Source organism: Rousettus aegyptiacus, unplaced genomic scaffold (assembly GCF_014176215.1).
Source record: "Rousettus aegyptiacus isolate mRouAeg1 unplaced genomic scaffold, mRouAeg1.p scaffold_m13_p_7, whole genome shotgun sequence".
Lineage (NCBI taxonomy): Eukaryota > Metazoa > Chordata > Mammalia > Chiroptera > Pteropodidae > Rousettus > Rousettus aegyptiacus.
In genome coordinates, this window is record NW_023416310.1 from 58,643,996 (window position 1) to 58,671,509 (window position 27,514).

Below are 27,514 nucleotides of genomic sequence, written 5' to 3' on the forward strand. Positions count from 1 at the left end.
ATCCTATAATCATTATTAGATAATGAAAGACCAAGTTCCTGTCCCACCTCTGAAGCTTTCCCATAGGATCTTAACTCTTGTCAGTTTATCATACTGCTCTTTTGACATTAGTCATATACCACCTTGCAATACTACCAAATTTGTGTTTTGTATTATTACTTAACTTTTTTGCATCAGTTAAATTTTATTGATCCTTGTATTCCTCCCTTCCCCTGCAATTAAAAGATCTGTCGTCTGGGAGAGCAACCTGTAATATTCTTTGTATCCTCCACAGCCATGATCATATATCTTTGAGGACAGGGTGTTGATAATTTTGTATATGAATAATATGTTCACCTTTATTCATTTTATTATTGTTGAATGTCCAATGCATCAGTTATATTTTCCCAGGCAGCCATGAACTATTTGTTGGTCTGCATTTATGTTCTAATGAAGCTCCACCCTCCACCAGGCTGTACACTTTTAGTGTCATATCTTTTATGTGGTCCCAAACTGTAACTATTTGTATTGATTATGTATGTATGTACATATGTATGTATGTATTTGGAAGAGAGGGAATGAGGGTGTTTTAAATTTTTATATTTTACTAGAGAATAGATTTTCTCTTAGGAGTATGTATTAATCCTTCATTTTGAACCATATAGAATCTGATTTTCTCAGCTTAAGATTTTTAAGTAAGTATTCCTAGTACAAAATACCTGATTCTCAAAGCTTTTAACTGAGACTTTAATTTTTATACTTTCTTCTGATTATATCTGGGAGGAAGTTTGATTTAGATGATGCTTTATTTACCTTGTAGAATTTGTATCTACTACTGATTTGAAGATCACAGAAACATAGTATCAATATACATAGCCAAAAGATTTAAAACTCATTTTAAATACCTTTAGAACAAATATTATGATTTAGTAGACTAGAATATAGCACTTATACTTTGTTAACGTTACTTTTAGTAAATATACATATTTTGCTCATTATTCCTCCTGTCTTTGAAATTTTGTATTTGACAGTTACATTTCTTTAAAATACACTACATTTTTGGTGTTTCTTTAAAAGTCCAGAGATTTTTCATTGATGAGTTGGCTGAAGTAGTTTAGATCCAATAGAACTCAGAGTTCATTACATTGTATGATTCATTCCAGAGCTTGTCATTTCAAAGGTGAATTTTTGTTTGCCAGTCCTAAAGTTGTTCAGAATTATATTTTGACAGTCTCCGTTTCCTTGTCTTTGTTTTATTTGATTTAAATAATGTCACATCAGATATACAGATTTACCTTTTGCTGCCTACAAACCTTACTATGATAGACATGTAAAGGTGTGTAGTTAGAGTGTTGCCTAGTTAGAGAAGTTCCACATCTTGGGTGTTCTGGAACAGTGCCAGTTGTTTAAGTACTGTGATACTTCTAGACCATGTGTTTGGAACATGTCAGTAACCATGAATTACAGTATTGGGAATTCTAGAATTTTCAGATTTCTTTCATGAATACATATGAACACAGTGATACTTTAGCTCAGTCGAATGTATACTCTAGCTGGAACAATACTTTGAGCTATGAATTGAGCCAGAATTGCTTGGATGATTTTTGAAAATTAAAAAGATATCTTTCTTATAAAGGAGTTTTGTTTTAAGGGAAGTGCTTAACTAGGGTAGTCCGAAATGAGTAGATGAGAAATTGTCCTTATTGACAAATTGGTGGCTGGTACCACTCAGTCTGTAGCTCAGTGAACCAGGACTTCAGGAACAAAGATGTTGAATTATCCCTGACCTCCAGTGTAATCTTCAGCATTTCCCATTTATATTACATGCAATTCACATTAAAAAGTCTTTTCTCCTCTTATGCCAGTATACCCAGGTCAGAGAAAGTTGGGTTGCTTTCCTAACGCCTAGCGAGATCTTGGGAATCAAGGAAGTAAGAGTGTCATTCACAGTGAACACAAGTGGGCAGGTTTGATTTTGCACCAGACTGGATGAAGAGACCAGAGGGGGCAGGACAGCGTGGGAGAGGGCTATGAGAGGAATGTGAGAAAATACTAAATGCAAACATTGCCTGTTTCAAAGTTTATCTAGAGCATTATTTCTTAACCATTTTTTCATTATTGCCCCTTCGGTTAAATCTAATCAAATTTAATTAATTAGTAACATTCAATTAATCCAATTAATTGATTAACTTTAAGTTCTTCCTAAGAGGGGAATTCAGTAGTAAATAAATTGTTTTACAGATAGAGTTAAGGTTTAGAGGAGCACAAACCATTGATTTTTTTTTTTTTTTTTATCCCCCTAAAACCAATTTCTACCACGTTTGGAGGGGTAATATCCTCATCAAGAAGGCATCATCTGCAGTTAGTCTTTCTAGGAATAGGGCAACTAATGTGCTTTCTTTTTAGTCTGCTGCCAAATTTGAAAGCTTAGTCTAGGATTATAAATGGTCTGTACATTATGGGTTAAGTAAGGCATTCGTGAACCTACTCAGGACCTTAATTCCCTTTATAATATTATTTCTGTGGAAACTGTATTTTAAATCCAAGAAGCTCACTAAAATTAACTCTTGGAAAATAAACCTATTTGTAAGATTGTGATATTTACTAGCTTTAAATTGTCTAAAGAGTGAAGACTTTGTAAAAGCTCAATATCGAGCTATGTAGCAAAGGAAGAGATGGCCATAGGATAGCAGAAGAACTGGCTAGATATTTTCGGCAGGAAGAATATGCATCATCTCAGACCTCATTTATATCCTCAACCTTAAAATGACATGAAATATCTTTCAGTTGTATTTACCAATCATGAAAAAATAAATTTTTCTTTAATGTATATATATTTAAAACTAGAGAGAACTTTAGGCATTATTTTTAACTTTTTGGACATATTTTTACTTTTTTAGCAGTCTACTAATCTCTACAGATCTTTGCAAATGTTAAAATATTTAAGATATATTTTTATATGAATTTGTCCTTTGCCACTTTGACTAACTGCATGCTACCAAATGCCACAGTGCATTCACTATGGCAAATACTTCAGTACTTACATCATCAAATATATCCACCCAGCCTCATGAGCTGAGTACTACTGTCTCCATTTTTTATTTTTTCGGATGAGGATTATTTTTTCGGATGAGGATTATCTTTCTCAAATTTTGTTCTCAGATTTTTGAACAAGCTCTCTCTTGTTTTCATGTTGTCATTGTACCTCCTCGCCCCAGGCCCTCATACGTGACTTTGGCAGTTACTTAGTGCACCAGCAGTTTACATTTGTTGCCACCAAAAGTAGTTGATTATAATAGCTAATTAAGCCATGAATTTATACTGATGTCATGGTCTCTTCTCTATTGTGACATGGATCATTGAGATAATTCTAGGGGCTCTCTGTTTTGGGAGAAGATAGGCTGCTTCATACAGTAATAGAGGTTCTGTTGTATAGAAAAGAATTATCATTTACAGCTTCCACATAATTCTGAGGGCCAAAAGAACCTAATACTGAATTATAATTTGAACAGTTGGAAAAAAAATTATAATCTCATTTTGCATTTGCATATTTTGCTGTATATTTTCTTTTTTATTGCTTCTTACAAAATAACCAAACATATATTGTCTTAATCCTTTTGTTTTTCCTCATATAGGCTCTTTTTGTTAGCAACTACTTTCCCAATACATGATTTTGTTATATATTTATGAATTACCATTTTTTATTAAGGTATAATTTATGTACAGTGAAATTTACTCTTTTTTAGTATAAGGTTCCAGGAGGTTTGGTGAATGTTTATAGTTGTGTAACCACAACTGCAGACATATAGAAAACAGTTTCATCACCATCCTTCCCAAATTCCTTTACTCTTCTTTGTAGCCTTCCTAATCTCTCACAATCACTGATAAATTTTCTGTTTCTATTTTTTTTGCCTTTACCAGAATTGCATATGTATGGAATTATCATAGCCACCATTTTTTAAAAAGACGTCTTTCTCCATTGAAATACATTTGTACGTTGAAAAATCTGCCCCGCCCTTCACTCCTACCTTGACTGGATGACATCACTCTCTTTCCTGGAGTCCTCGTAGTTGACCACTTTATTCCTCATTATAACAGATCTCCTCCCTGAATATTCCCAGTTTTGACTCTTAGCTATCATACTATACACTTACCACCTTTCTTTCTTTAGTAATCTCTGAAACCCCACCGCTCCCTGTGCTTGATGGTGTTGCTGCTGGCTCCTTGTAATTCTGTAACATTAGACCTGTGGTAATTCTGGGGGATTTCAATATCCACATAGATTATCCATTCAGTGCCCTGTCTTTCATTTTTCACCTCCTCTTCTAAAATATCTTGTGCGCTCTGTCCTACTTTAGCCTCTCTTATAGTTAATACCTTGACCTTCTCCTTACCCAATAACTGCATATAATCCAATAATCTCAGTTTCAGGCATTCCACTCAGACCACACCTCCTACCTTGCCTGTGTACTCCCTCAGGTATTCAGATCCTACAATTTTCTGACCTGATCTGTTGCTCCTACTGCCATTCCCCTTTCCCTCATATGCATTCCTTCTTTTCCTTTTTTTTTTTTTTACCCAGCTTTAAATTAGTCCTTAAAACATTTGTAACCATTTCCTTGCATGTCTCGATTCCCTCTTTTGCTCCATCATTCTACCCTGACAAAACCCTGTACCTACTTTAACTGTCCTTGGACTCCACTCTTGCACCCTCACAGCTGAATATGACAGAAGAAAATCATGCTGAATGGTTTCACTTTACTGTCATGATCACTAAATCCAAGAAGCTACCTTAAGTGTACTGTATTTTCCTCAGCCATTCACAGGGTTGACAAACTTTTAAAGGGTCAAATAGGAAATATTTTCAGCTTTGTGAGCCATAAGGTCTCTCACAATTATGTCAGTCTTTTGTGACCTGAAATCAGCCACACATCAAGGGATAGGCATGGCGCACTCTTTCCCCACTAAAACACTCTCTTTACCTGTCTTTCAGGACACTCACTTTTCTGGATTTCTTTTACCCTCTGGCTGTTCCTTCTCAGTCATTTGAACTGGTCACTCCTCTGTTCTCCAACCTTTAAATGCTGGAGACCATTCCAGGACTCAGTTATGTGTTCCCTTCTCTTTTCTAAATACCTTCAATCCCTGGGTGATTTCATTTCATTTCACAGCATTACTAACCATATATTGATTACTTCAGAATTGTTATGTCCAGTTCAGATAACTCTGCACGACTTGTTTATCCAACTACCTACTCAGGACCGTCACATCAGTATCTAATAGGCATCTCCAATGTAACGTGTTCCAGGGACAGCTCCAGATCTTCCCTAGTCCTCCTCCTACAGTCAGTCTTCCCAGTCCCAGTAAATGGAAGCTCCCTCCTCCTCATTGCTCAGACCAAAAACTTTGGAACCTTTCTTAGTGTCTCCTCATTTTGAGCCTTCAGCTGGTTCTATTGGTTCTACCTTCGAGGTAGATCCAGAATTTGACCACATCTTAACCTCTTCCACTGCTAACATTCTGGCATGATCACTTCCTTAGGTTAATGCAATCGTCTCTTAACTAGTTTTGCTCCTGCCTTGCCATTTCTTCAGTCTACTCTCAACATAGTAGCTGTAGCAAATCTTTTGCTACAGCGGATTCATGTCCCTCTTATACTAAAAATGCTTCCAAGTCAAGTCCTTAGAATAAGCCACAAGAACCCTTAGTGATCTGACACTGCATTCCTCTCTGACCTCAGGGTTCTTCCACTCCAACTACTTGGTTTCCTTATACTTCTTCAAACACAGCAGCTCACACCCCTCCTCAGGATCTTTGCAATTGTTAGTTTTCTCTGCCTGGAATGCTCTTTCTCCAGATATCCCCTTCACCGGCTCTGCTCCCTCAACCCCTCAGGTCTTTGCTAACCTTTTCGGTTAGGCCTGTCCTAACTACCCTGTTCAAAATGGCACCGCTTTCCCATGCCATCTCCACATTGCCTATCCTTCTTTTCTTCTTTATTTGTCATTATTAAATTTGTGATCATTATCATATCATAACATATGTTTTACATTGATTTTTGCCTGTCTTAACTGGAATGGGAACTCCATAATGGCGGGGATTCTTTTCTATTTTAAGTTACACATTCCCAGTGCCTAGGGCAGTTCCTGGGACAGAGTAGGTACTCAGTACGTAGCTATTGAATAAATGTATTTTTATAGATATTTGAGGTGCCATATTTTTTTTCTACTCTAGTCTTTGTTAAATTTATGTAAGTGATAATATTAATGGATATCAAGAAAAGGAAGTAAGTGATCAGACTCTCCACATGCTTGCTCTTATGCATAAGTAATTTTTATTTATAGCCATGGTATAAGCACAGTCTTAACATCTTTTGCTGCTCAATATCATGCCATATCATTTTTCTTATTTTCATAATTCTCTAATCTTTGTAATATTCCCCATAGCCAGAATTTCATATAGACTTAGTATATGCAGCTTTTTCCTTCCTTTTGAAGATTTATCTGACATAAAATGAAAACGAAAATTTATCTGGCATACATTCTGACTTAAAAAAGTAGAATAATACCTTCTAAACTGCAGCCTGTTACTAGTATTATGGTATTAACTTATTCAGTCTAAAAAGTCTGCCTTACTGGCTTAGTGAGGTAGGATGAATTTTTAATGCTTTCACCAATGTGGAAGAATTCAAGTTTATGGAATTAGTGGAAACTTTCAGAGTAATGGGAATTACCACTGTATTTGTTTTTAATAATGGTGTAAAAATTGCCCTAGATTAATTATACACTTGACTAAAGATTCAGGTGATTAGGTGGAAACTCCTTGAGGGATCCAAGGTGCCCATGGAACCTTAAGCTCAGTATTTCCTATATCACATCAAATCTGTGCTGATTTGTCTCATATTTTCTTTCTTGTTTCACAGAGACCTCTATCAAGTTACCTTAGTTTAAGACAATTGAAGGCGCTCATGGCCACACTGTAAGGCACAGTGGATGCCCAGCCCTTTCTTGGCTACTCCAGCCTTACCTCTTCTGCTGTCCTCCTTGCACTTGAACTTACACCTCCTTAGGCTTAAACGATAATGAACTTACTGCAGTATTCTATCCATACCAAGTATACTTTCGTGCTTTTGCATACACTGATTCCCCTACCTTCTTTTCTTATTTACTAGGAAAATTTCTATTTCTCCTTCAAGTCTCAGCTTAAGCCTTTTCTTGACAGTGCTTCTTCTGACCATGCAGGATTCGTTATACCCTGAGCTACTTCTGTGTCCTATCCATAATCATATGTGTGTCTCCCACTTGTATTAAAATTTACATTGCGAGGGTGTTGACTTACTCACCTTTGATCCTCAATGGCTGGGGTCTGTTTTTTGTTCTGAAAATGAAAGGCCTTTAGTAAATATTGTGTTTGTAGAATACATTAAAAGCATAATATGTTGATAGACTTCAAACTGATTCCTCAGAATTCTTTTTTCCTGTATGTTCCTTGTCAATTTTAAGTCCCTTTAATGAGTCTTTTCCTTTCTTTTTCTCCCGCCCCACTTGTTTTTCCTCAGTTAAATAAATTACGTCTCAACTGTGTTTGGCTTTTTTATCACCTATTCTACATGGACCATGCTCTCTCCCAGGAATTTAAGCCATCTTCTTTTCATTGAAGTAAGCTTTGAGATTTAGTTCCGAGAAGTGATCAGCCAGGGACAATTTTGTTGTCTTTCCTCAGTCCACCTTGTCTGTACATGTAGTTTCCATGACTCATTCTTCATTCTTCATCACATCACGTACTTTTTCCTCATTGTCTGTCAGAAGTATACAGTCATAAAATCTGAGTTGAAAGAGACCTTAGAAGACTTTTTTTTTTGCTTTCACTCAGTGCAGGAATCGACTCTAGAGTTTGTCTAGTTAATGATTTACTCTGTCGCTTATTTGAACCCCTCCACAGCCAACAGCAGCATCCCTCCATGGGGCAGCCCATTCCACTCTTGCTAGACAGTTCTAGTCCTTCAGTAATTTGTCTTCATTGTGCCAGATCTACCTCTTTATTCATGGGGCTAAGTTTTTCTCTCGAGAGATTCATTTCCAGAGGACTGATTATAGGTGTTTGAGTACACTTTGCTTTCCCTCGATAGTGCAATAGGCTAGCAATGTTGGGGATAAGTCAGATTTCCTTAACCACAGCACTAGAAAGTAATTTTTAGAAGGCCTAGAAACTTATATGTAAGACATGAAATCATAAACCAACTTGGAAAAAATTTAGATGTATTTTTTTTTTAAACCTCAGGGTATGGAAAGATTTTCTAAGCTTTACATTTAGGTTAGAAACCATAAAGGAAAAGATTGATAGATTGGACTCTATGAAAATTGAAAAGATCAGTGACAAATCAGGAAAATATGTTTGTAGTACACATGACAAACAGAGTTATATCCAACAGCTCTTAGAGGAAAAAAGGAATACCCTGATAGGTAAGTTGGGGAAAAACATAAACAGGTGATTTACAAAAAAATACTATATAATTTTCAGGCCAATAACTTGAAATAAAATGTTCAAAATACCAGAAGTCAAATGAACTTGTCAGTTTTTGCCTGTCAGATTGACAAACACTTAAAAATTGTTAATTCCTATAATAATCACTAATGAAATGGATACCTTATTTTTATATACTAATTTTAGAAATGTAAGCAGGTACAGCCTTTTTGAGAGGCAGTTTGGCAATATATTTATAACTTTGGCCAGTAATTGCATTTTAGGAATTTATGAGGAAATTATCAGATTTACAAAATAATTGATGCTATATAGGTGTTTCCCTTTGGATTCTCCGGAAAGCAGATGCTGCACAGTTAGGCCTGTTAGAGATTGATTAGGGGTGGAAGTGGGGAGGGGAAGTAATGCCTGTGAAAGAGAAAGAAGTAAACTGAACTGGAAAGGACAAGCTTTCAGGTTCTGGTGCAGATCTTGACAGTTTTGAAAGGAAAGGTGAGAAAGCAGAATCCGGTAGAGAGCGCCTCAGAGGCCTTGACTATCTGGCAAAGCCTGGACCAGCCCAGTGGAGAGCTTCGACTGCCTGTTAGTTTTGCCTGCTTAGGGCAGATGTAGAGGGTCCCTGATACCCTCACTGTGCTCAGTCCTTGGCTATGGCCTGCCTGGGAAAAGAGCGGTGTTGGGTCCAGTACTGTGAAGATCCTGAAGGCTCTGCAGCTGAAGACTGTCAGCTAACTGTACTCTTTCGTAGCCAAAGGGCAGCTTTTGCTCCAGAGGAGATCTAAGTGGAGCACCACTTTGGCTGCCACAAGGAAGATGTTTATTGCATTGTTATTAAAATGACACAATTAGAAATAGTATTGTTTCCTATAATAAACATGAAATACTCTTTTTCTAATTAAGGGGGGAAAGTAATTTAAAAATAAGATTACATTTGTATTTTAATCAGCCACATAATACCGTAAGCTTTTGTTAAGCTTGAAACCTTCCTTTTTTTTTTTTTACATGAAACATTATCAAGAATTTCCCCATCTTGATGATATTTTCAGGCTGAATATTAGACTTTGTAATTATCATTTAGCTTTTGTGTTTATTGGAGATGATGGTAAAATTGTGGTAAAATTGACATATTGATGGGACTTGGAATACCCTAAGTGGCCCTAGACTGAGACTCTCCTGGGAGAGATCCAGGCAGGGCATGCACACAGGAGGCGATGTGTTGCTTTGCCTTATTACCCAGTTCCATTGACTTCATTTGAATTCTTTTTCCCTGGGTTGGAATTAGCATCCACTTCTAGAATCAATCCTCTGCATAATTTGAATAAGATAATATTACTACTTATTTTAGGAAAATTTTAGATTAGCACTATTAACTTTATTTTAACGTTTCCTTAACCTGACTGAAGATTTAATAAATTTATTTTAAAGAATGAGTCTGTAGAACCTTTCAAAGTATTGTTTTAAGTCAAAGAACTCTGCCCTCTCAAAATCCATGAAATAGGCCTGGATAATTATTTTGATCACTCTCTGCTTTCATTCTCCCTTAACATTTTTGTTCGTTTGTTTTCTTTTCCTTCTTTTTTCTTTTCTTTCTTTTCCTTCCTTCCTTCCTTCCTTCCTTCCTTCCTTCCTTCCTTCCTTCCTTCCTTCCTTCCTTCCTTCCTTCCTTCCTTCCTCCCTCCCTCCCTCCCTCCCTCCCTCCCTCCAAGAAACACCAGGGAACAATTTGAAATCTTTGGTTCTAGCTTGGATTAATTTTATAAAGATAAAAGTTGTGGGGAAATGAAGTTAAAATGAAGCTATTTTAAAGTCAAGTCAGAATTTTGTTCCTCTAAGGTTCATTGTTCTACCTAAAGAGAGGCTTAAGGTAGTTCCCAAGTAGGGTAACGAAAGTTGTTATCTAGGGCCCTGCTGTGAAAGAATCACCAGATATTTTCCCATAATTGGCTCATAACAAAAAGGTGATCTACCCTATGTCTCCCAAGGGACACCAGGACAAATTCTGTGCCACCTCTGTTGTATTGCCTATACTCCCCAAACTGAAAGTTTGAAGAAGGCAGAGAACCTGATCTTCCTCCAGCTACCCCAGAATGTTCTAGCACTTCTTTTCTGTGATTCATTATATACTACAACTTCTTAAAAAAGATAAATGTGAGTTAGATTTTGCCAAGGAGTTAAAGGAACTGTATAAGGTTTTTTTAAAGGTGATAACTGTATAGATTTAACTCTATGTGTGCTTCTGTATTATGATGTATATATGTACTTAAAATAAAACACAGAAAAAGCAAACTATGACTGTAGTCAAGTGTACGTATGATTTTGTTAGTCTTCCTTGTGCCTTAGAATTATATTATGATCGCCTGTTATGAGTTTGTGTTTTTCCAAGATAAGTTCCTAAGGTCAAGGGCCATGTCTTACTCCTGAGACCCCAGTACCCAGCATAGTGATTTGCACAATGAAGTAGGTGCTCAGTGATAGAACAGACTGAAATTCCACTTCCAGATGTTTATTTGTTTGTTTTAGTTAAGGATTGACCTCTAGAGGACTGGTTCACCTCTTATCCCCTTGTTATTTTACCTTCAATAATGTCCTGTTAATTTATTAAAAACTGTTTCATTCTAAAACTTGTTTTGGAAATTTGACTAGTCAAGTAGTATCAGTGGAAAATATTAAAAACAATAATTTATAATACTTTTAAGTGACTTATATTTCTTGATCAAACATTATCCACAGAGATTTTGAGTAGGCTTTTGGGCAGGTGTTCAGAAGCACAGGAAATGAATAAACCAAAGCATATATTTGATATAAACTTACATAAATGATAGAAATATAATCTAGCTTTTATTAGTCAAAGTTTAAAGACAAAACCTATCTTATTTTTTTCTAAACAAACTTTACTTATCTACTAAACTGCTTACTGAGCAGCATTTCACAAAAATCTAGTCATGCTATCCATTATATTAAAAACCAAAAACTTTCTTCCTGTATTTTTATTAAAGTTCCATAGTTGATAAGTGGAAATAACACAACTAACACAGCTTTCAGTTAATTAGATGTGTGGTACCTCACTTCCATAACTGATGAGAGCAAATAGCATTAGGAAGTAACACTGAGCATGGAATGTTCTAGTCTGATTCAGTTTAATGCAAGCAAGGCTCTGAACAGGACTCCTTAGCACTTCTATGGCACTTCTTTGCCTTTACCAACAAATGGATACTCTAAACTCCCCCAGTCAGCTACTCATCTCTATTGTCCCTAATCTGTTACTCAGCCTTATTCATAACAATGAACCCTTTTTTTCTTACCAAACTCTTATGACCACTACTTACTTTCTCCAGATACAAAATTCTGTCTCCATTCTGGTGCTCAGGGTTTTTTCCTACTTTAAATGCCACCTCATCCTGATGTTCTTCCACTTTTCTGACTCAGTGCAGTATCACTGTCTTCTTTAAAAACTGCTTTGGCCTTTAATCATCTCCCCTTTCTCCAACTCTCTTTAACTACCACCACCACTCTTTCTTAGTCACTCTCACTTTTCTGCCCCGACATAGTAGAGGGACATGATCTACTGCTTATGTGCACATTGACTGGGGTCTAGGGCCTTTTTAGAATGGCAGGGGGCTGGTTGGAGGAAGTAAGGTGAAGTATATTGATAGTTAAAAACAAAACCTGAGGCCAGTTCTGATGGTGCTTTGTATCATTATGTACTGCTTACTTTTTAAATTGTGAAAACAGCCAATATATGTATTCTATATAGGAGCATCTTCCAATTGACAAGAGTTATTTTATGTTGGAAGAGTATGTTCAGTTAGCTACTCAGGATTTGGCAACACTGTATGTATAGTGGTTACTTAACAAGGCTAATCTTCCAAGGCTTAGATTATTCAGAGGAAGATTGTTGTTAGCAGTCTGTGAAACCTAGTCATGAAATATACCTGTGTGTCCGTGTGGAAATGCAATCACAGTCCCAGTGGCAGGCGGAGGTGCTGTTCGAGGCTCCAGAAATACCACTTCCTTGCTGCAGTGGTAAGGTTCTCCCTTTGATCATACCTGTGGGCAAGGCTGTGCATTGCAGCATAAGCTACTGTAATTAAAGACTAGAGGACTGCTTGAATAAAGATAGAACATCCATATATACTGTAGTATACAGAACAGAATGCTATACGTTAGAATGAGGTAGATCTTAGGTACTAGTATAACATCTCCAAGATAATTAAGTGGGGAAAAAAAATACAATATAGAGGAATAAACCACTACTATTCATAAACAAGAGGCCTGCATATTCACATGTGCTTATGCATACATTCTCTATCTCTGAAAGAATGCACAAGAATCTGGTGGCCTCTGGAGAGGAGAACTGAGAAACTAGGGAATCAAGGGTAGGAAGGGAACTTATTTTGCAGTGTGTTCTCATTGGCATTTTGCATTTTTTCTGACTACATCTGTATTAATATTACCTTTTAAAAAAGCATACATTTACTCAGCATCTTGTGCTGCACTCAGAAGTAGGATAGTAGTGCCTTTTGAGGCAGCATTGCTTTGAAATTTGCACAGCTTCTCTTACACCTCTCTTCCTGCATTCCTTACTTTTGCAAACATAGTGAATATGTATTTGGTTTACACCTTGGAGTAGGAGGGAACATCAGCTTTGCGGTCAGATCAGACCTGTGTCTACAGCTTACTGGCTGATATTATTTGGTGTAAGTTATTTAACCTTTCAAAATCCTAGTTTCTACTGCAGGCTGTGGGAATATATAGCTCAGATCTGTACTGAGAATTAAATAAGAAAATGTACTTAATGAGCTAGCATAGTGATGGGCACATATATAAATGATAGTGTGTGTGTGTATATATATATTTATATATAAAATAATTATTTGTGTTTTAATTGGATAACTAAGGGACTTGTTCAGATGTTAAAATCCCTGCTTTCCCTACTGTCATGAAATGGGAGCATTAACGTTTTTATTTCCCCTGGCATGCTACAGTGGAGTATACCTAATTTTAAGGGCCTTTTTGGCTCCTAGAGTATTTTTTTTAAGTGAAATAGCTTGTTTTTCATTTTTAGTCCTATACTGTCTTTCAGAGAAAAGTAATGTTCTTTGTCCTCCCGTATATAAATGGGAATTTATGGTTTGGTTTTGTTTTTCTACAGTTTGTGTGTGTGTGTGTGTGTGTGTGTGTGTGTGTGTGTGTGTGTGTAAGCACATAATGTATATTATGTTGAATATATTATTTACTTACGCAGTTAACTATCCAGCAAGAAAACCACAGTTTTAAAAATGAGTCAGTTGTGTAGATTACAAGTCAAACTTGGTAATAATGACAATATTAGAATTCCTTTTTTAATGTAAATATGTTATTTAGATATAGGTTTTTTGAAGTAACATCTGTATTTTCTTTTATTTTTTTCAGCTTTGTCAGTCTAACATGGCAGCAAAATCTTATATTCCCTCCCAAGTATCTGATGATGAACAGAGAGTGAGTATATCTTTTAAATAAATTAATATTGTACTTCAAATGTCTGTGTGATTTCAAGATAACTCATCACAGACTTTTGTTTGTACTTACCTTTGAATTAACTTTTATGTTGATTCAAATTAAAAATCAATGATGGATTGCATAATTGCTGAGTGTCCACAGTGTCTGTATCTTACGTGATATTAAGCAAATTAAAACTCGAACTTTTGCTGGGCGCACATGCAGAACCTGGTAGGTGTAGAGAACTCCTTCAGTGATGAGTGTAGGAGGTTGCTGGCCAGCCCTGTCAGACGTTTTCCTGAGTGCGAGATCAGAACTAAATGTTTCCAGAGTCCTTTTAAATGTGCCTGGATAGGAGGGATGTGTTTTGGTAATTCATATTAAAATTTATATTTAAAAAGAGGAAGTAAATTTAACCCGGTGAAAGAGAAGAATTGTCGATATAAAAAAAAAAGAAATTGCAAATATAAGCGTGTAATGCAATAAGAGTAAATAATTTCTTTTAGTTCTGTGCTCCAATAAGTCTCTCCTTATTTTTCCCTCTTTCTCCACACATTTTAAGGTTCCCACAGTTTTGATAAATAGTAATTTGACTACCAAATTGCCATCCTTTTGATTTTTCTTTCATTGGTAATAATAGTATATTTCATCTTTATTTTTTTCACCTTTTTGAATATTTCTTAATCTGCATTCTAATACACTGCTTTGCTGAAAGTACTGTCACAGTCACTAGTAATTTTTTTAGTGACTAACTCATTGAGTGGTCATCGCTTATTCCTTATTTTGCCTTGCCCCTCTTCATTAAATTCTGATGACCAGTCCATATTTTTAAAAAGCTTCTTTTGTTTCTATGACGTTAAAATTATATAGCCTTAGAGCCAGAGGGATTCTATAGGCCAGTTAGTTCAACTTTTATCTGATAAGCTTACCCAACAACATTATCTTCTTGAATACTTTCATGACTGGGAAACATTTCTTTTCTTTTCTCTTCTCTTCTCTTCTCTTCTCTTCTCTTCTCTTCTCTTCTCTCTCCCTCTCTTAATCATGAAGAGACATGCTTACATGACTAAAAAGGATTTAAAGGGCACAAAATAAAATACAATGTACTGGTTTTCTGTTGCTCCATAACAAATTGCTTAGTAGCTCATAGTAGGTGAGAAAGCCTGGCACAGGGTCTCTGCCTAGGGTCTCACATTCAGATTGTTGGCTAGCTAGGTTATCTGGAGGCTCCTCTTCCACACTCTTTCAGGTTGTTGGCAGAATACATCTTCTTGCTAGGTGGTTGCTGTCAGCTCCTATAGATCATTCTTAGGTCCTTGCCATGTGGCTCCCTCTTACCTATACAGCAAGGAAGAACCCAGATCCACTTCGTGCTTCAGATCTTTTCACCTGGAACTTCTCAGTCCTTTTTAAGAGCTCACCTAATTAGGTCAGGCCCACCAATGGTAATCTTCCATTCTAAGATTAACTGATTTGATACCTTAATTATGTCAGTGAAATCTCTTTACAGCAGCACCTAGAATAGTGTTTGCTTGAATAACTAGAAAGTGTGGGTATACCAAAGGCCATAAATCTTGGCCTTCATAGAATTCTTTCTGCCACACATAGTAAAAAGCAGGTCTTTCCCTCACCTTCACCTCCAAGTTCACTTCCCATTGGTAACCGCTCAATAGTCTGTCACAACTCTTTGAGACATCTCATCCATATTCTTGTATACATGAGAATATATGAAAAAATACCTTTCTTTTAAACTCAGCTCACAGTAAGTAAATCACTGTTTATATACTTATCTTTTTTTTTAAGTTAAATTTGTTGGGGTGACATTGGTTAATATAGATATTTAGCTTTTGAGATTTATCCATGTTATGGTATGCCTCAGTAGTTTAGTATTCTGTTATATTGTATATACTGCAGTTTATCCATTCACCAGTTGTTGGACATTTGGATCATTTCCAGTTTTTGACTATTTGGAGTAAAGCTGCTCTGGACATTCATGCAGATGTCCTTGTGTGGATGTATTTTTTATTTGGATACCTAGAAGTGAGGTTTGTGGTTGTATAGTAATATGTATTTAACTTTATAAGAAACTACCCTTCTATTTTCCAAAATATTCATACCATTTAGCATTTGTGCCAGCAAATTGATCAGAGTTCTAGTTGTTTTTCAGCATCTCCAACACATGACATTATCAGCCTTTCTAATATTAGTGGGTGTTTGGTAGCATCTTATTACAGTTTTAATTCACATTTCTCTGATAACCAACCTGTCGAGCATTCTTTCATTTGCTCATTGGCTATTTTGTTATCTTCTTTGTGAAGTCAGTTCAAGTCTTTCACTCACTTAAAAAAATGGGGTGTCTTATTAAATATACAAATTCTTTATACATATGCATTTGCATTATATAAATATACATAAATATATGCATAAATGTTTTATATAATTACCTAATCCTTGATAATCACAGATTTTAATTTTGATGTAGACAGTAACATACTATCACAATACCACATTTCATGATGGTTGTAACTTATGATTAGGTAGTGTCAGTCCTTCAGCTTTGTTCTTTTACAAAATTATGTTAAATCTACATTTCCATATAAATTTTAGAATCAGCTCATCAGTTACTATATAGACAGCATATAGTTGGATCTTGCTCTTCTATCCAATCTGACAGTTTCCTTCTTTTGATTGAAATGTTTAGACCTACACTGTCCAGTATGGTAGCTACTAGCCACATATGGCTATTTAAATTTAAATTAGTTAAAGTTACATACAATTTAAAAATCTTTTCCTCATTTGTATTAGTCACATTTCAAGTGCTTAATATCTGGGTATAACTAGTGGCTACCTGTTGTACAGTGCAGTTATAGAACGTTACCATCACCACAGAAAAGTTCTATTGGACAGTGCTGGTTTAGATCATTCATACTTAATTATAGATATTGTTGGGTTTAAGTCTACCATTTTGCTATTTTTTTCTATTTGTTCCATTTGATTTTTCATTATTTTTTCCTTTTTGTGCCCTTTGGATTAATAGCGTATTTTTATGATTGCATTTTATCTCCACCGTTAGCTTATTAGCTACACCTCTGGGTTTTTTTTTTTTTTAATGGTGATTGATACAGGCTTTAACTTACACACACTACCTTGAAATAATATCATAGTACTTCATGTATAATACAGAAACCTTTGTGCTGTCATTCTCATACACTGTACTTCTCCATGTATTATAAATCCTGTAATACATTGTCATTGTTGTTTTAAACATTATATTATATTTTCAAGAAATTAAAACAAGCAAAAAGTTCTTTTCTGTTTACCCATATTTTTACCTTTCTGGCAGTCTTCATTCCTTTTTATAGATCTGAGTTTCTATCCATTGTCATTTTCCTTTCTCTTGAACTTTTAATATCTCTTACATTGTAGGTCCGCTTGCAGTAGTTTCTCAGATTTTGTTTGTCTCAAGAAGTCTTCATTTCTGCTTCATTTGTAAAGTACATTTCCATTGCATATAGAATTCTTTTTGCATTTTACTAATGTTCTGTTGCTTTCTGGTTTGCATTGTTTCTTATGAGAAAACTGGTCATTTTATATGTTTTTTACTTGTGTTGCTTGTAAAGTTTTCCTTTATCCTTGTTTTTAAACAGTTTGCTCTGCCTAGTTGTGGCTTCCTTCGGATTTTTGTGTTTGTAGTTTGCCGAAATTCTTGGATCTCTGAGTTCATGTTTAGAAAATTGGAAAATTTTCAATTACTCTTACTTAGATATTTCCTTTCTCCCTTCCCCTGTCTGCCTCCTCCTTTCCATCTGGTATTACAATTATAGGTGTGTTAGACTATTTGATATTGTTCCATAGTTTTTCGAGGCTCTGTTATAATTTTATCTTTTCTATGAGAGATGTTTAGCTTGGATAAATACAGGTGTTTAGCTTGGATAACTATCCAACAGAACTTCCTTCCATTGTTTGATCTGCTGTTAATACTATTCAGTAACTTTTTTATTTCAGATGTTGCATTTTGCCATTCTAGGAATTTCATTTGTTGCCTTTCGTTATTGTTGAGAATTGACATATCTCATAATCCCTGTCATGTTATCTGTTATATTCCTGTAGAAAAAGACTATGTTTTTCTTCTGTAGCATGTTTGTCTTAGTTATTTTAAAGTTCTTATCAGCAAATTCAACATTTCGTTTATTTGTGGATCTCTTTTTGTCGACTTTTTTTCTTCGATTATGAATCATATTTTTCTGTTTCCTTCTATGTAGTAATTTTTGATTGCATAGTAGATATTGTGGATGATACATTATGGAGGGGTTTTCTTTATTTAAAGAGTGTTGACCTTCTAGCAAGCAGTTAAATTACTGGCTGTTCACATTGACCATGTTGAGTCTTTGTTATAGGCTCTGTTAGGGCAGGTCTTCAGTTATGCCTTCTCTACTAAGGAGCATTTCTGATTCCTGGGATGTGATTCTTACCTAACATGTGGCCCATGTAGGTTTTTGGTGGGAAGCCTTATGTGTTTACTGAGACTCTTTAACTTATAGACTTAAAATTCAAGCTCCCAAGGGTGGCTCTTGAAAACTGCTTAGCTTTTTCCAAGCCCCATTTCCCTCCTGTGAAGCTTTTTGTATTTCCCCTATACATCTGCAGTTCAGCATTCAGCCAGAGATTTGAAGGGAATGTATTTGCAGTTTTTGGATTCCCTTCTTTCTGGTATTTTCTCCTTCAATTTTCTGCTGATCTTGTCTCGAGCTGACTTCTCAGCCCAGTAAGACTGCCACTGCTATCTTCAGCTCTATCTTCTTTTTGCAGCAGTGACTGAGGAGTACCCTCCGGGGAAAGCTAGAAAATATGCATCTCACCTTACATTCCCTTCAAATATCTGGCCGAAAGGGAATACAAAAAGCCTAGCAAGAACTAAATGAGGCTCTCAAGAGTCTCCCCTCCAGTGTCTGCCTGCCTTTTCGGTTGCACTCCAATGACTTGAAAGAATTGATTATAATTTTTACTACCAGGGAGGTAACTGTGCCATAAGTTATTCTGCCATTACTGGGAGCTGGAACTGTATCTATAATTTTATATTGTACTTTTTAGCTTAACATTTTAATGAAAGTTAAAATATCATAAACATCTTTAATGATTTTAAACATTCCATTTTGCGAATGAACATTTGATGGTTTTTCTGTTTTGGGAATCAGATATTTTTATGTTATAAATAGTGCTGGACTCATGAAGAGGAGAAGAAATATGTATTTTGAGAGTCTGGACACAGATTTCTCACAAATTTACTTAATTACTTGTATCTTAGGGTGGTATAACGATCATTAAATCTTTAGTTTCTTTGATAAATTATAATTTTCAAATTTGTTTTTATCCTATCTTAATAAAAGTTTTAAGTAAAAGCTGTTTTGTTTTTCATAAAAGCTGTCTTTTTGTTTTTCTTCAGCAAAAAAGAGAAAATATTCGTTCTTTAACTATGTCTGGCCACGTTGGTTTTGAGAGTTTACCTGATCAGCTGGTCAATAGGTCTATTCAGCAAGGCTTCTGTTTTAATATTCTCTGTGTTGGTAAGTGCCAAACTCTTCCTCTAAATTGTTCCTTCATATTCCTTGTGCTCACTTCGTTCTTGTAAGCTGCATGATGCACATGTTATCAATTCGAAATCATGATTCCAGATTTTTTTGTAGTTATTTAAATTCTATCAGTTTCTTTTTTTGTTGTTAGCTGTATGGCTTTAAACTTTTTGTTCTTTCAACATTTCAGTGCTTTTTTCAAAGTTCTGAGTAACTTAGTGTACATACTTGTTTTTATGCTCTGTTAATGACTCAGTGGACCACCCTTAGCATATTTTTCTTTCATGGACAACTCAGTCTTTGAAATCAATCACTCTTAAAAGTTCTACAATTCTGTTTTTCCTTATCTATCCTGTACACCTCTTAAATATACCTTTGTTTCTTTCAGGGGAGACTGGAATTGGAAAATCAACGCTGATTGATACACTGTTTAATACTAATTTTGAAGACAGTGAATCCTCACATTTTTACCCGCATGTTAGACTTAAAGCTCAGACATATGAACTCCAAGAAAGTAATGTCCGGCTGAAACTGACCATTGTGAATACAGTGGGATTTGGTGACCAAATAAACAAAGATAAGAGGTACATGTTTTCTTCTTGCAATAAAACAAGTTTTTCTTATTTCAAGACAGTTGCCTTCTTGCCCCATCAACTGTGATTTGATTTTCCCCTATGGAAAACCATACCTTTCCTTCTATACTTTCAATTTTTTTAATAATTCAGCAAGATTTTGTTTTCGTTAAGAAATTGACATTTAAAAAAATTTTCATTTTCATATTAGTTTCAAGTATACAGTGCATTGGTTAGACATTTGTATAGTTTATAAAATGATCCCCCTAATTGCTTTCTCTCCTCTGGCTCTCTACCAAGCTATTACATTAATGCTCGCTGCATTCCTATGCCATGTTTCCCCATCCCAGTGACCATCTATCGACTACTAATTTGTACTTCTTTAACCCTTCAATGTTTTCTCCCAGCTTCCCAACTCCCCTCCCCTCTGGCCATCACCAGATTGTCCTTTGTATTTGTAAGTCTGTTTTTGATTAGTTTTTTTTTTTGTTGTTCCTTACATTTCACATATAAGTGAAATCATGTGGTATTTATCTTTCTCTGTCTGACTTATCTCATTCAGCATAACTTCTAGGTTCATCCATGTCATTGCAAATGATAGGATTTCATTTTTTTTTTTAATGGCTGAATAATAGTTTATTATATATATGAACAATAACTTCTTTATCCAATTGTCTGTTGGTGGGCATTTAGGTTGCTTCCATATTTTGGCTATTTAAATTGTGCTGCCATGAACATAGGTGCATCAATCTTTACGAAGTATTTTTTTGTTGTTGTTTTGTTTTGTTTTGTTTTTGATAAATACCCAGAAGTGTAATTGCTGGGTTAAAAGGTATATGCATTTTTTTATTTTTAATTTTTTGAGAAACCTCCATACTGTTTTCCATAGTGGCTGTACCAATTTTGCAATTCCACCACTGTATGAGCGTTCCCTTTTCTCCACATCCTTGCCAACACTTGTTTTTCTTTGATTTATTGATGATAGCCATTCTGGCAGGTTTTAAGAAATTGACATTTTTATATCCAGTTGTCTAATTTCTTTGAATCACATTATTAAAACGTGTATTTCAACAAATTATTTTAATCATTTCCTGATATGCTAATTCAGTGTATATTAAGTGATTTGTACTAATTTTCAGCAGGACTTATCCCACTGAGGAGAAAAAAGAAACAAGACATACAATGGCAAATATATAATGGTCGAATCCATGGTCCATGAATTTCTTTGCGAAATTCTAATCAAATTAGCCAGGTACATTATTAAGCATTACAGGAAAGGTTTGATAATGAAAAATCTATTTTATATTATGTCATTATTTCTCCTGTGGTATTATAATGGTTGATTACAGATTCTGTATGAAATTTAAACTATGAAAGGTAGAAATAGGGTAAAGCAATAACTTGTTCTTTTTCCTTTTTTGAGTTAATTTTCTACTTTTCTAAAGTTTGCTTTAGAGGGAAAATATTTTGCATAATTGACTCTTTGTGACTTAGCCTTTTAAGCACATTTTTGTGTTCTACTTTAAATTTCAAGAAATGACTTCTGTGGAATTTTTGGATGAAGCAGATTAGTGGCAAAGGCAAAGGCTTGTGACACATTAACTTAAATCTTATTAATTTTAAATAATTTTTTATATAGAGATCTTATTTGGCTTTGCTTAAATTTATCCTTAGATACTTGGCATTTTAATACTCTCATGCATGGTATCTTTTAAAAATAGTTCATTTTTCTATTTGGTATCTAGAAATATAATTGATTTTGCATATGATGACTTATGCAAATTCCCTGATTAATTCTAACAATTCATCTGTAATATTGTTTAGATTTTCTACATATGTATAGTATAATCTACAAATAATGACAGTTATATTCCTTTCCAGTTGTTTTTTCTTTGTAAATTAGTTTTATTGATGTATAATTTACATAGAAAAAATAAAATGCACTGGTTTTTTAAGTGTGCTGTTCAGTTGAGTTCAGACAACTACATGGTTTTGTTACCACCATGACTGTAAGGTAGGGAATGTCTACAGTCTCAGGTACTTTCCTCACATGTGTGTGCACATCATTGTTTCGCCAAAGCCACATGGGGACCCTCTCCAGATCTCTGGTGCTTTCTATTGGTGTCATTCCCTTCTTTCCAGTGTTCTTGCCTACAAATTCTAGTTGCTTTGGCTTGCCTCAACTGCTCTCTTTATCTCCTCAATTCACATTGAGTTGGCCATGCTGTTCTCTCTCTCTTGTGCTATGTAGGGGAAATTTGTCTCCAGGCAGTAACTTGGGGAAATATCGTAGAGCTCCTTTCATTTATTTTCCTTCTCTGTGATCACCATTTTATACTGCCTGTTGTCCAATGTCTGAAAACCTTTTTTCATATATATTTTCCAAGTTTCTAGTTGTGTCAGGTGGGAAGGTAAATCCAGGCCCAGTTACTCCATCAGGGCTGAGGACGGTAGTCTTTATTTTTCTTTCATTCATTTTTAATACATGACTGCATTGAGAAGGAATTGTAGGATTTTCTTGGATAGTCAGTGGTGATACTGGGCATCCTTGCCTTACCTGACTCCAAAGGGAAAGCTTTATTTTTGCCATGCATTGCACTTGCTTTCTCTTTCTTCCTTTTTCCCTCCCTCCCTCATTCCCTCCCTCCCTCTCCCCATCCCCTCCTTAGAATAAGGGAGTTCCTTTATATTATAAGCGTTGTTCCTTTTAATCATAAAGATATCAGATTTTTTTTTCATTCTGTGAAGACTGTAATTTCTCGCCTTCATTTTTAATAAGGTGAATTACAGTAACTGATTTTCTACTAGTAAATTAACCTTGAAATCTTGAATACCATTTGATATTCTTTTTATATTATGGTTTGATTTTTTTTTTTAAGTATATTGCATCTTATAAGTTTTCAACCTTTATTTTCCTCTTATACTGTCTTTTTTATTTTTATTTTTATTTTTTAAATCAAGGTTATGTTAGTCTTCTGAAATGAGTTTGGAGAGGCTCCTCGCCTTCTCCCCCACCCCCCTGTCTCCCGCCCCTTCCCAAATGAGTAGCGGGACCGGCCTTGATGTAGGGACGCCATCCTCTGCCCCTCTCCGCCATACCTCAGGAGTAGGCTCACCACAGCCCCATTCCAACTCGCATTCCCTCCCTGACGGCTGCATTCCACTCAGATCCCACTGTATCCCCTGCTCCGCCTGCAGACTCAGAGGCCCCGAGGTGGCGGAAAGACCCGGGACCCCTGGGCGCCTCTCCACCTGGTCCGGCCACCCGGGGCCCCCTCCGCTGCCCTCCTCGCGACAGCGGCCAGGGCGCCCTTCCCGCCATGCCGCGGTGAAGGCCAACTGGTGGGCAACAGGGACACACCCCTTCCGAGCCCCAGCCGTGAACTCCCCCAACACCCCCGCCACCCCCTGCTTCCTGGGGGAAGGAGAGCCGGAACCCAAATGAGCCCAGGCAGGGAAAGACAGCTGCGCACTGCCCCGGCCCCGCAGATCGTTTTTATTATTGAGATTATTGCTTAAAGGGGGTGGGGAGCCCAGGATGCGGGAGAGGGGCCTAGAGACGCAGCTATTTTTATTAAACAGATTATTCCGAAAATAATAAAAACTAAAATAAAATGAGGTTGGAGACTTTTTCACACTCTTTTGTGGAAAAATTTGTATAAGATTAGAATTATTTTTCCTGGAATGATTGCTAAACTCACCAATTAATCCATATGAGCCTGGAGTTTTCTGAGATTTTGAGTTACTAATTAATTTTCTTTAATGATTATAATAGTACAATGTAGAGTTGTTTACAGTTGTGATAAGTTATAATTATCCAGGAATCTGCCCAGTTCATCCAAATTTTCAGGTATACTTGCTTAAAAATATTGATAATATGTTCTTAATATCTTTTTATTATTTACATCATCTGTAATGATATCTACATTTTCTTTCCTGATGCTGGTTATGAGTGCTTGTTTTCTCCTTGTTTAGTCTCAACAAAGTATTGTTGATTTATTTGGTGTTTTCTAATTAACCCTCTCAATTTTATGCTTTTTATTTTTCCTTTTTTATTAATTTTGCTCTTATATCTGTAATTGCCTTTCTTTGGGTTTTGGTCTAACTTGTTCTAATTTTTCATTGATTCTCAGCCCTATGCATTTAAGGTTATAAATTACCCTCTAAGTATGGCTTTAACTGCATCCTACAAATTTGAGATATACTATTTTCAATTTCAATTAATTTTTAATTTCTACTTTTTCATCCTGAAGAATAGAAACTTTTATTATTATGTAGTGACCTTTTTTTGTCTTGTAATGCTTCTTGTGCTAAAGTATATGTTGTCAGTTTTTAGTATAGGTACATCAACTTTCTTATGATGTTTTTCCTATCTCTTTACTTTCAACCTTTCTGTACTCTTATGTTTTCATGAGTTTCTTAGTAAGGATATATATTTTTTAATTTAAATCCACTCTGAGTGTTATCATTTAATTGTACATTTACTAATTAACTGTCAATTCACAGTTAATTAGTAAGTAGATATATTAATGTTTAAATTTACCTTCTTATTTTGTTTTTTGTTTTTCCTGCCAGTTCTGTATTTTATTCTTTCTTGCTTGATTTCTATTATCATAATTGTTACCCTAGAAATTATAAAATGTAATCTCTAACCTAATCAAAATTTAAGATTAATTGGTATGTCTACTTGTCCCTGATGATATGAATAGACAATAAAATGGAATTTTGAACAGTTAAACTCCATTAACTCCCCCTTCTCACTTACTTCCCATGCTTTTAAGATTCTTGTTTTTGTTGTTCTCCAGTTTTACCATATCTGTATTTTTATTTGTTTCTAATTTATTCTTTTTGTGATTTGACTTCTTGAGTCTTAATAGTCATCAATTCTTTGATAATCCAAGGCATCATCTCTTTAATTATTGCTTATGCCCCTTTTAATGTTTCCTTCCCTTCTGAAAATGCTGTGAAAAGAATGTTACACCTTTTCTTATGTCTTCCATGTCTCTTACTCCTAATGTCCCTTCCATATTTTTATCTTTTTCCCCCCTCTCTCTATTGCTTTCTGGATAATTATTTTTAGTATATTTGCTGTAGAAGCAAGTACAGGATTATTATTTTGTATTTAGTTTCCAGTACACTAATTCTTTCTTCAACTTTGTCTAGTGTACTATTAAACTAATCCATTGAGTTTTTAAAGTTTGGTTATTACATTTTTCAAATCTGTACATTTTATGTAGTTCAGATTTCTATCTGTAGGTTCACTTTTTATTACTATATTATTCCCAACACGTATAGTCAAATTGACCTTTTATTTCTGTTTCTTTTATTTCTATTTATAATTGCAGTATATTAAAATTTTACAGTTATTTTACTGATGTTTGTTTTTTCTTTTGGTTCTTATCCATTGGTCTTTTTATTTTCTTGTGTGCTTGTTTTGTTTTCCTATAGTCAGAGCCTTTGAAAAATTATTTGCAGAGATGTTTTGAGGTCTAAGATGAAGATGTCTCCCTTTGAACAGATTTGGACTTGCTTATGTTAGGCCCCTCTGGGCATTAATGTTCTGAAGCCCCCTAACATTTCATGGCTTGAGGTTCCCAGAATCAAAGATGCAGTGTGCACCTGTGCTGCAGATATATGCAAGGGCTGATTCTGTAGCCACAAGTTCTCAATGATGGGTCTTTTCTTTTTATTTTCCCTACTTCATTTAGTCCAGGGAAGCCTTCCCTACAGATTCTTGGGGGAGAAGAGGAGAGCTGTAGGTTTACTTCTATTTCTTTCTTACCCTGAAGGTTTAGGCTTTTAGGATCTCAGCTCAATGTGAATAGGCAGTCTTTCAATCAGTTACCTTGCGTGAGCCCTGGATTTTGATTTCTTCTTCCTCATCTTGTGAGTCCTTCAGAAGCAAAGGCCAAGAATTAGATTGACAAATGGCCTCAGGACGAATCTAGCATTGATGCTTTTAGTGCAGGATTTGGGTAACCTTTCCTGTAAAGGTACAGATAGGAAATATTTCAAGCTTTATGGGACATACGTTCTCAGTCCACATTTCTCAACTCTTCCACTGTAGCACAAAACAGCCACACACAGTACACAAACAAATAAATGTGGTTGTGTTTCAATAAAACTTTACTTCTAGAAACAGGCTTTAGCCTGATTTGGCCCATTTGTTGACCCCTACTCCATTCCCCTGCTTACCTCTCTCAGTTTCCACACACTCTTCAATTTTGGTCTGGTTAATTTCTTACCACTTTATGAGTACTCTGATGTTTTTAAGAGGCGATTTTTATGTTTTAAGCAAGTATCTTTCATTTCATTGGAGCAGTGAGCCTGCAGTTTACTAGAAATGAAAACCTAGGGCTAGTTACCGTGGAAGAATTTTTAATGGTATATTAATTTAGCAGAAAATGTTTATGGTTTTAATTTATGACAAGCATAATGCAAAGCATTCAGATAGAGGAATATTTATGGCTATTAGGTCATAGACTAGGTCATATTAGTGATTATTTTAAGTCATTAATTAAAGCTTCTTTTGAATTTTTATGTTAAATATGTACTTACAGATTAATTTTTCAGTATTTCATTATTTTGGGAAGGGAATCATGTTGGGTCAGTTTAGACCAGTGTCCCAAGGGTGGTCCTCTGAGTAGTGAATTCTGGCATTCCCAGCAGTCCATCTGATAGTGCTCAAGGCATTACACTAATGCTTGTGAAACCACAAAAGTATGAGATACTATCTCTGTCTTCAACATTGCACATTACCTGCGTGGGGAGAACAAGGTATTCCATGAGTTTGTAGGAGGTGATGATCCTCAAGGACTAAAACAGTAAGTTTATGGAAGAATTCAATTCTATACCTATTTATTGAGTACCTCAGCTGCACAAGTTTCTGTTCCATTTGGGGATAATAAATGTGTTCAGGGTATTTGACACAGGAAGTATTTGCTGTTATTTTCACTTGAAAATCTAGATTTGCTTAATGAAAATAGTTAAGAGTAGAAAGTTGAGTTGCATAGGTAGTGAGTTAGCGTATCAAATGAAGTGGAACATGTACAAACTAATTTTGAAACAAGATTAGTACAGTGCTCTACACTCTCACTGTAGTATGATTTGCATCTTGAAGGATAGAATGAAATAGCTAGAGGGAAGAAAGCATACAAGGGAGGAGAAGCAATCTGAGCGAGAACTTAGCATAGGAAATGATGTGCCTTCCTTTTGTTCATAATTACATGAACACGAAATTGTGCCTGCAAACTAGTTGGATATTTTGATGTGTATTTTTCCTCCTTAATATATTGTTTTTCTTGCCTTACAAATTTGATTTAAGAAGCAAGAAGTCATGGAATCCAACTTACATACCTTTTAAGTTATTGTTACTCATGCCTTTTTTTCAGTTAAATAATATGTCATGTTCATTTTGGCTATAATTACATGCCT

General features: G+C 35.4%; 1 protein-coding gene across 5 annotated transcripts in view; it reads left to right on the forward strand.

Annotated features, from left to right (window-relative positions):
• Nucleotides 1-27,514, forward strand: part of SEPTIN10 (septin 10) — a 61,873-nt gene that overhangs the window by 7,486 nt on the left and 26,873 nt on the right. For 4 of the 5 annotated variants that reach the window (XM_036224239.1, XM_016162985.2, XM_016162989.2 and 1 more), the window contains exons 2-4: nt 13,873-13,938; nt 19,382-19,502; nt 19,897-20,092. In XM_036224239.1, the coding sequence (XP_036080132.1) occupies nt 13,873-13,938; nt 19,382-19,502; nt 19,897-20,092 (383 nt within the window). The remainder of the gene's footprint in view (nt 1-13,872; nt 13,939-19,381; nt 19,503-19,896; nt 20,093-27,514) is intronic. The other variant, XM_036224241.1, reaches the window with a different exon arrangement.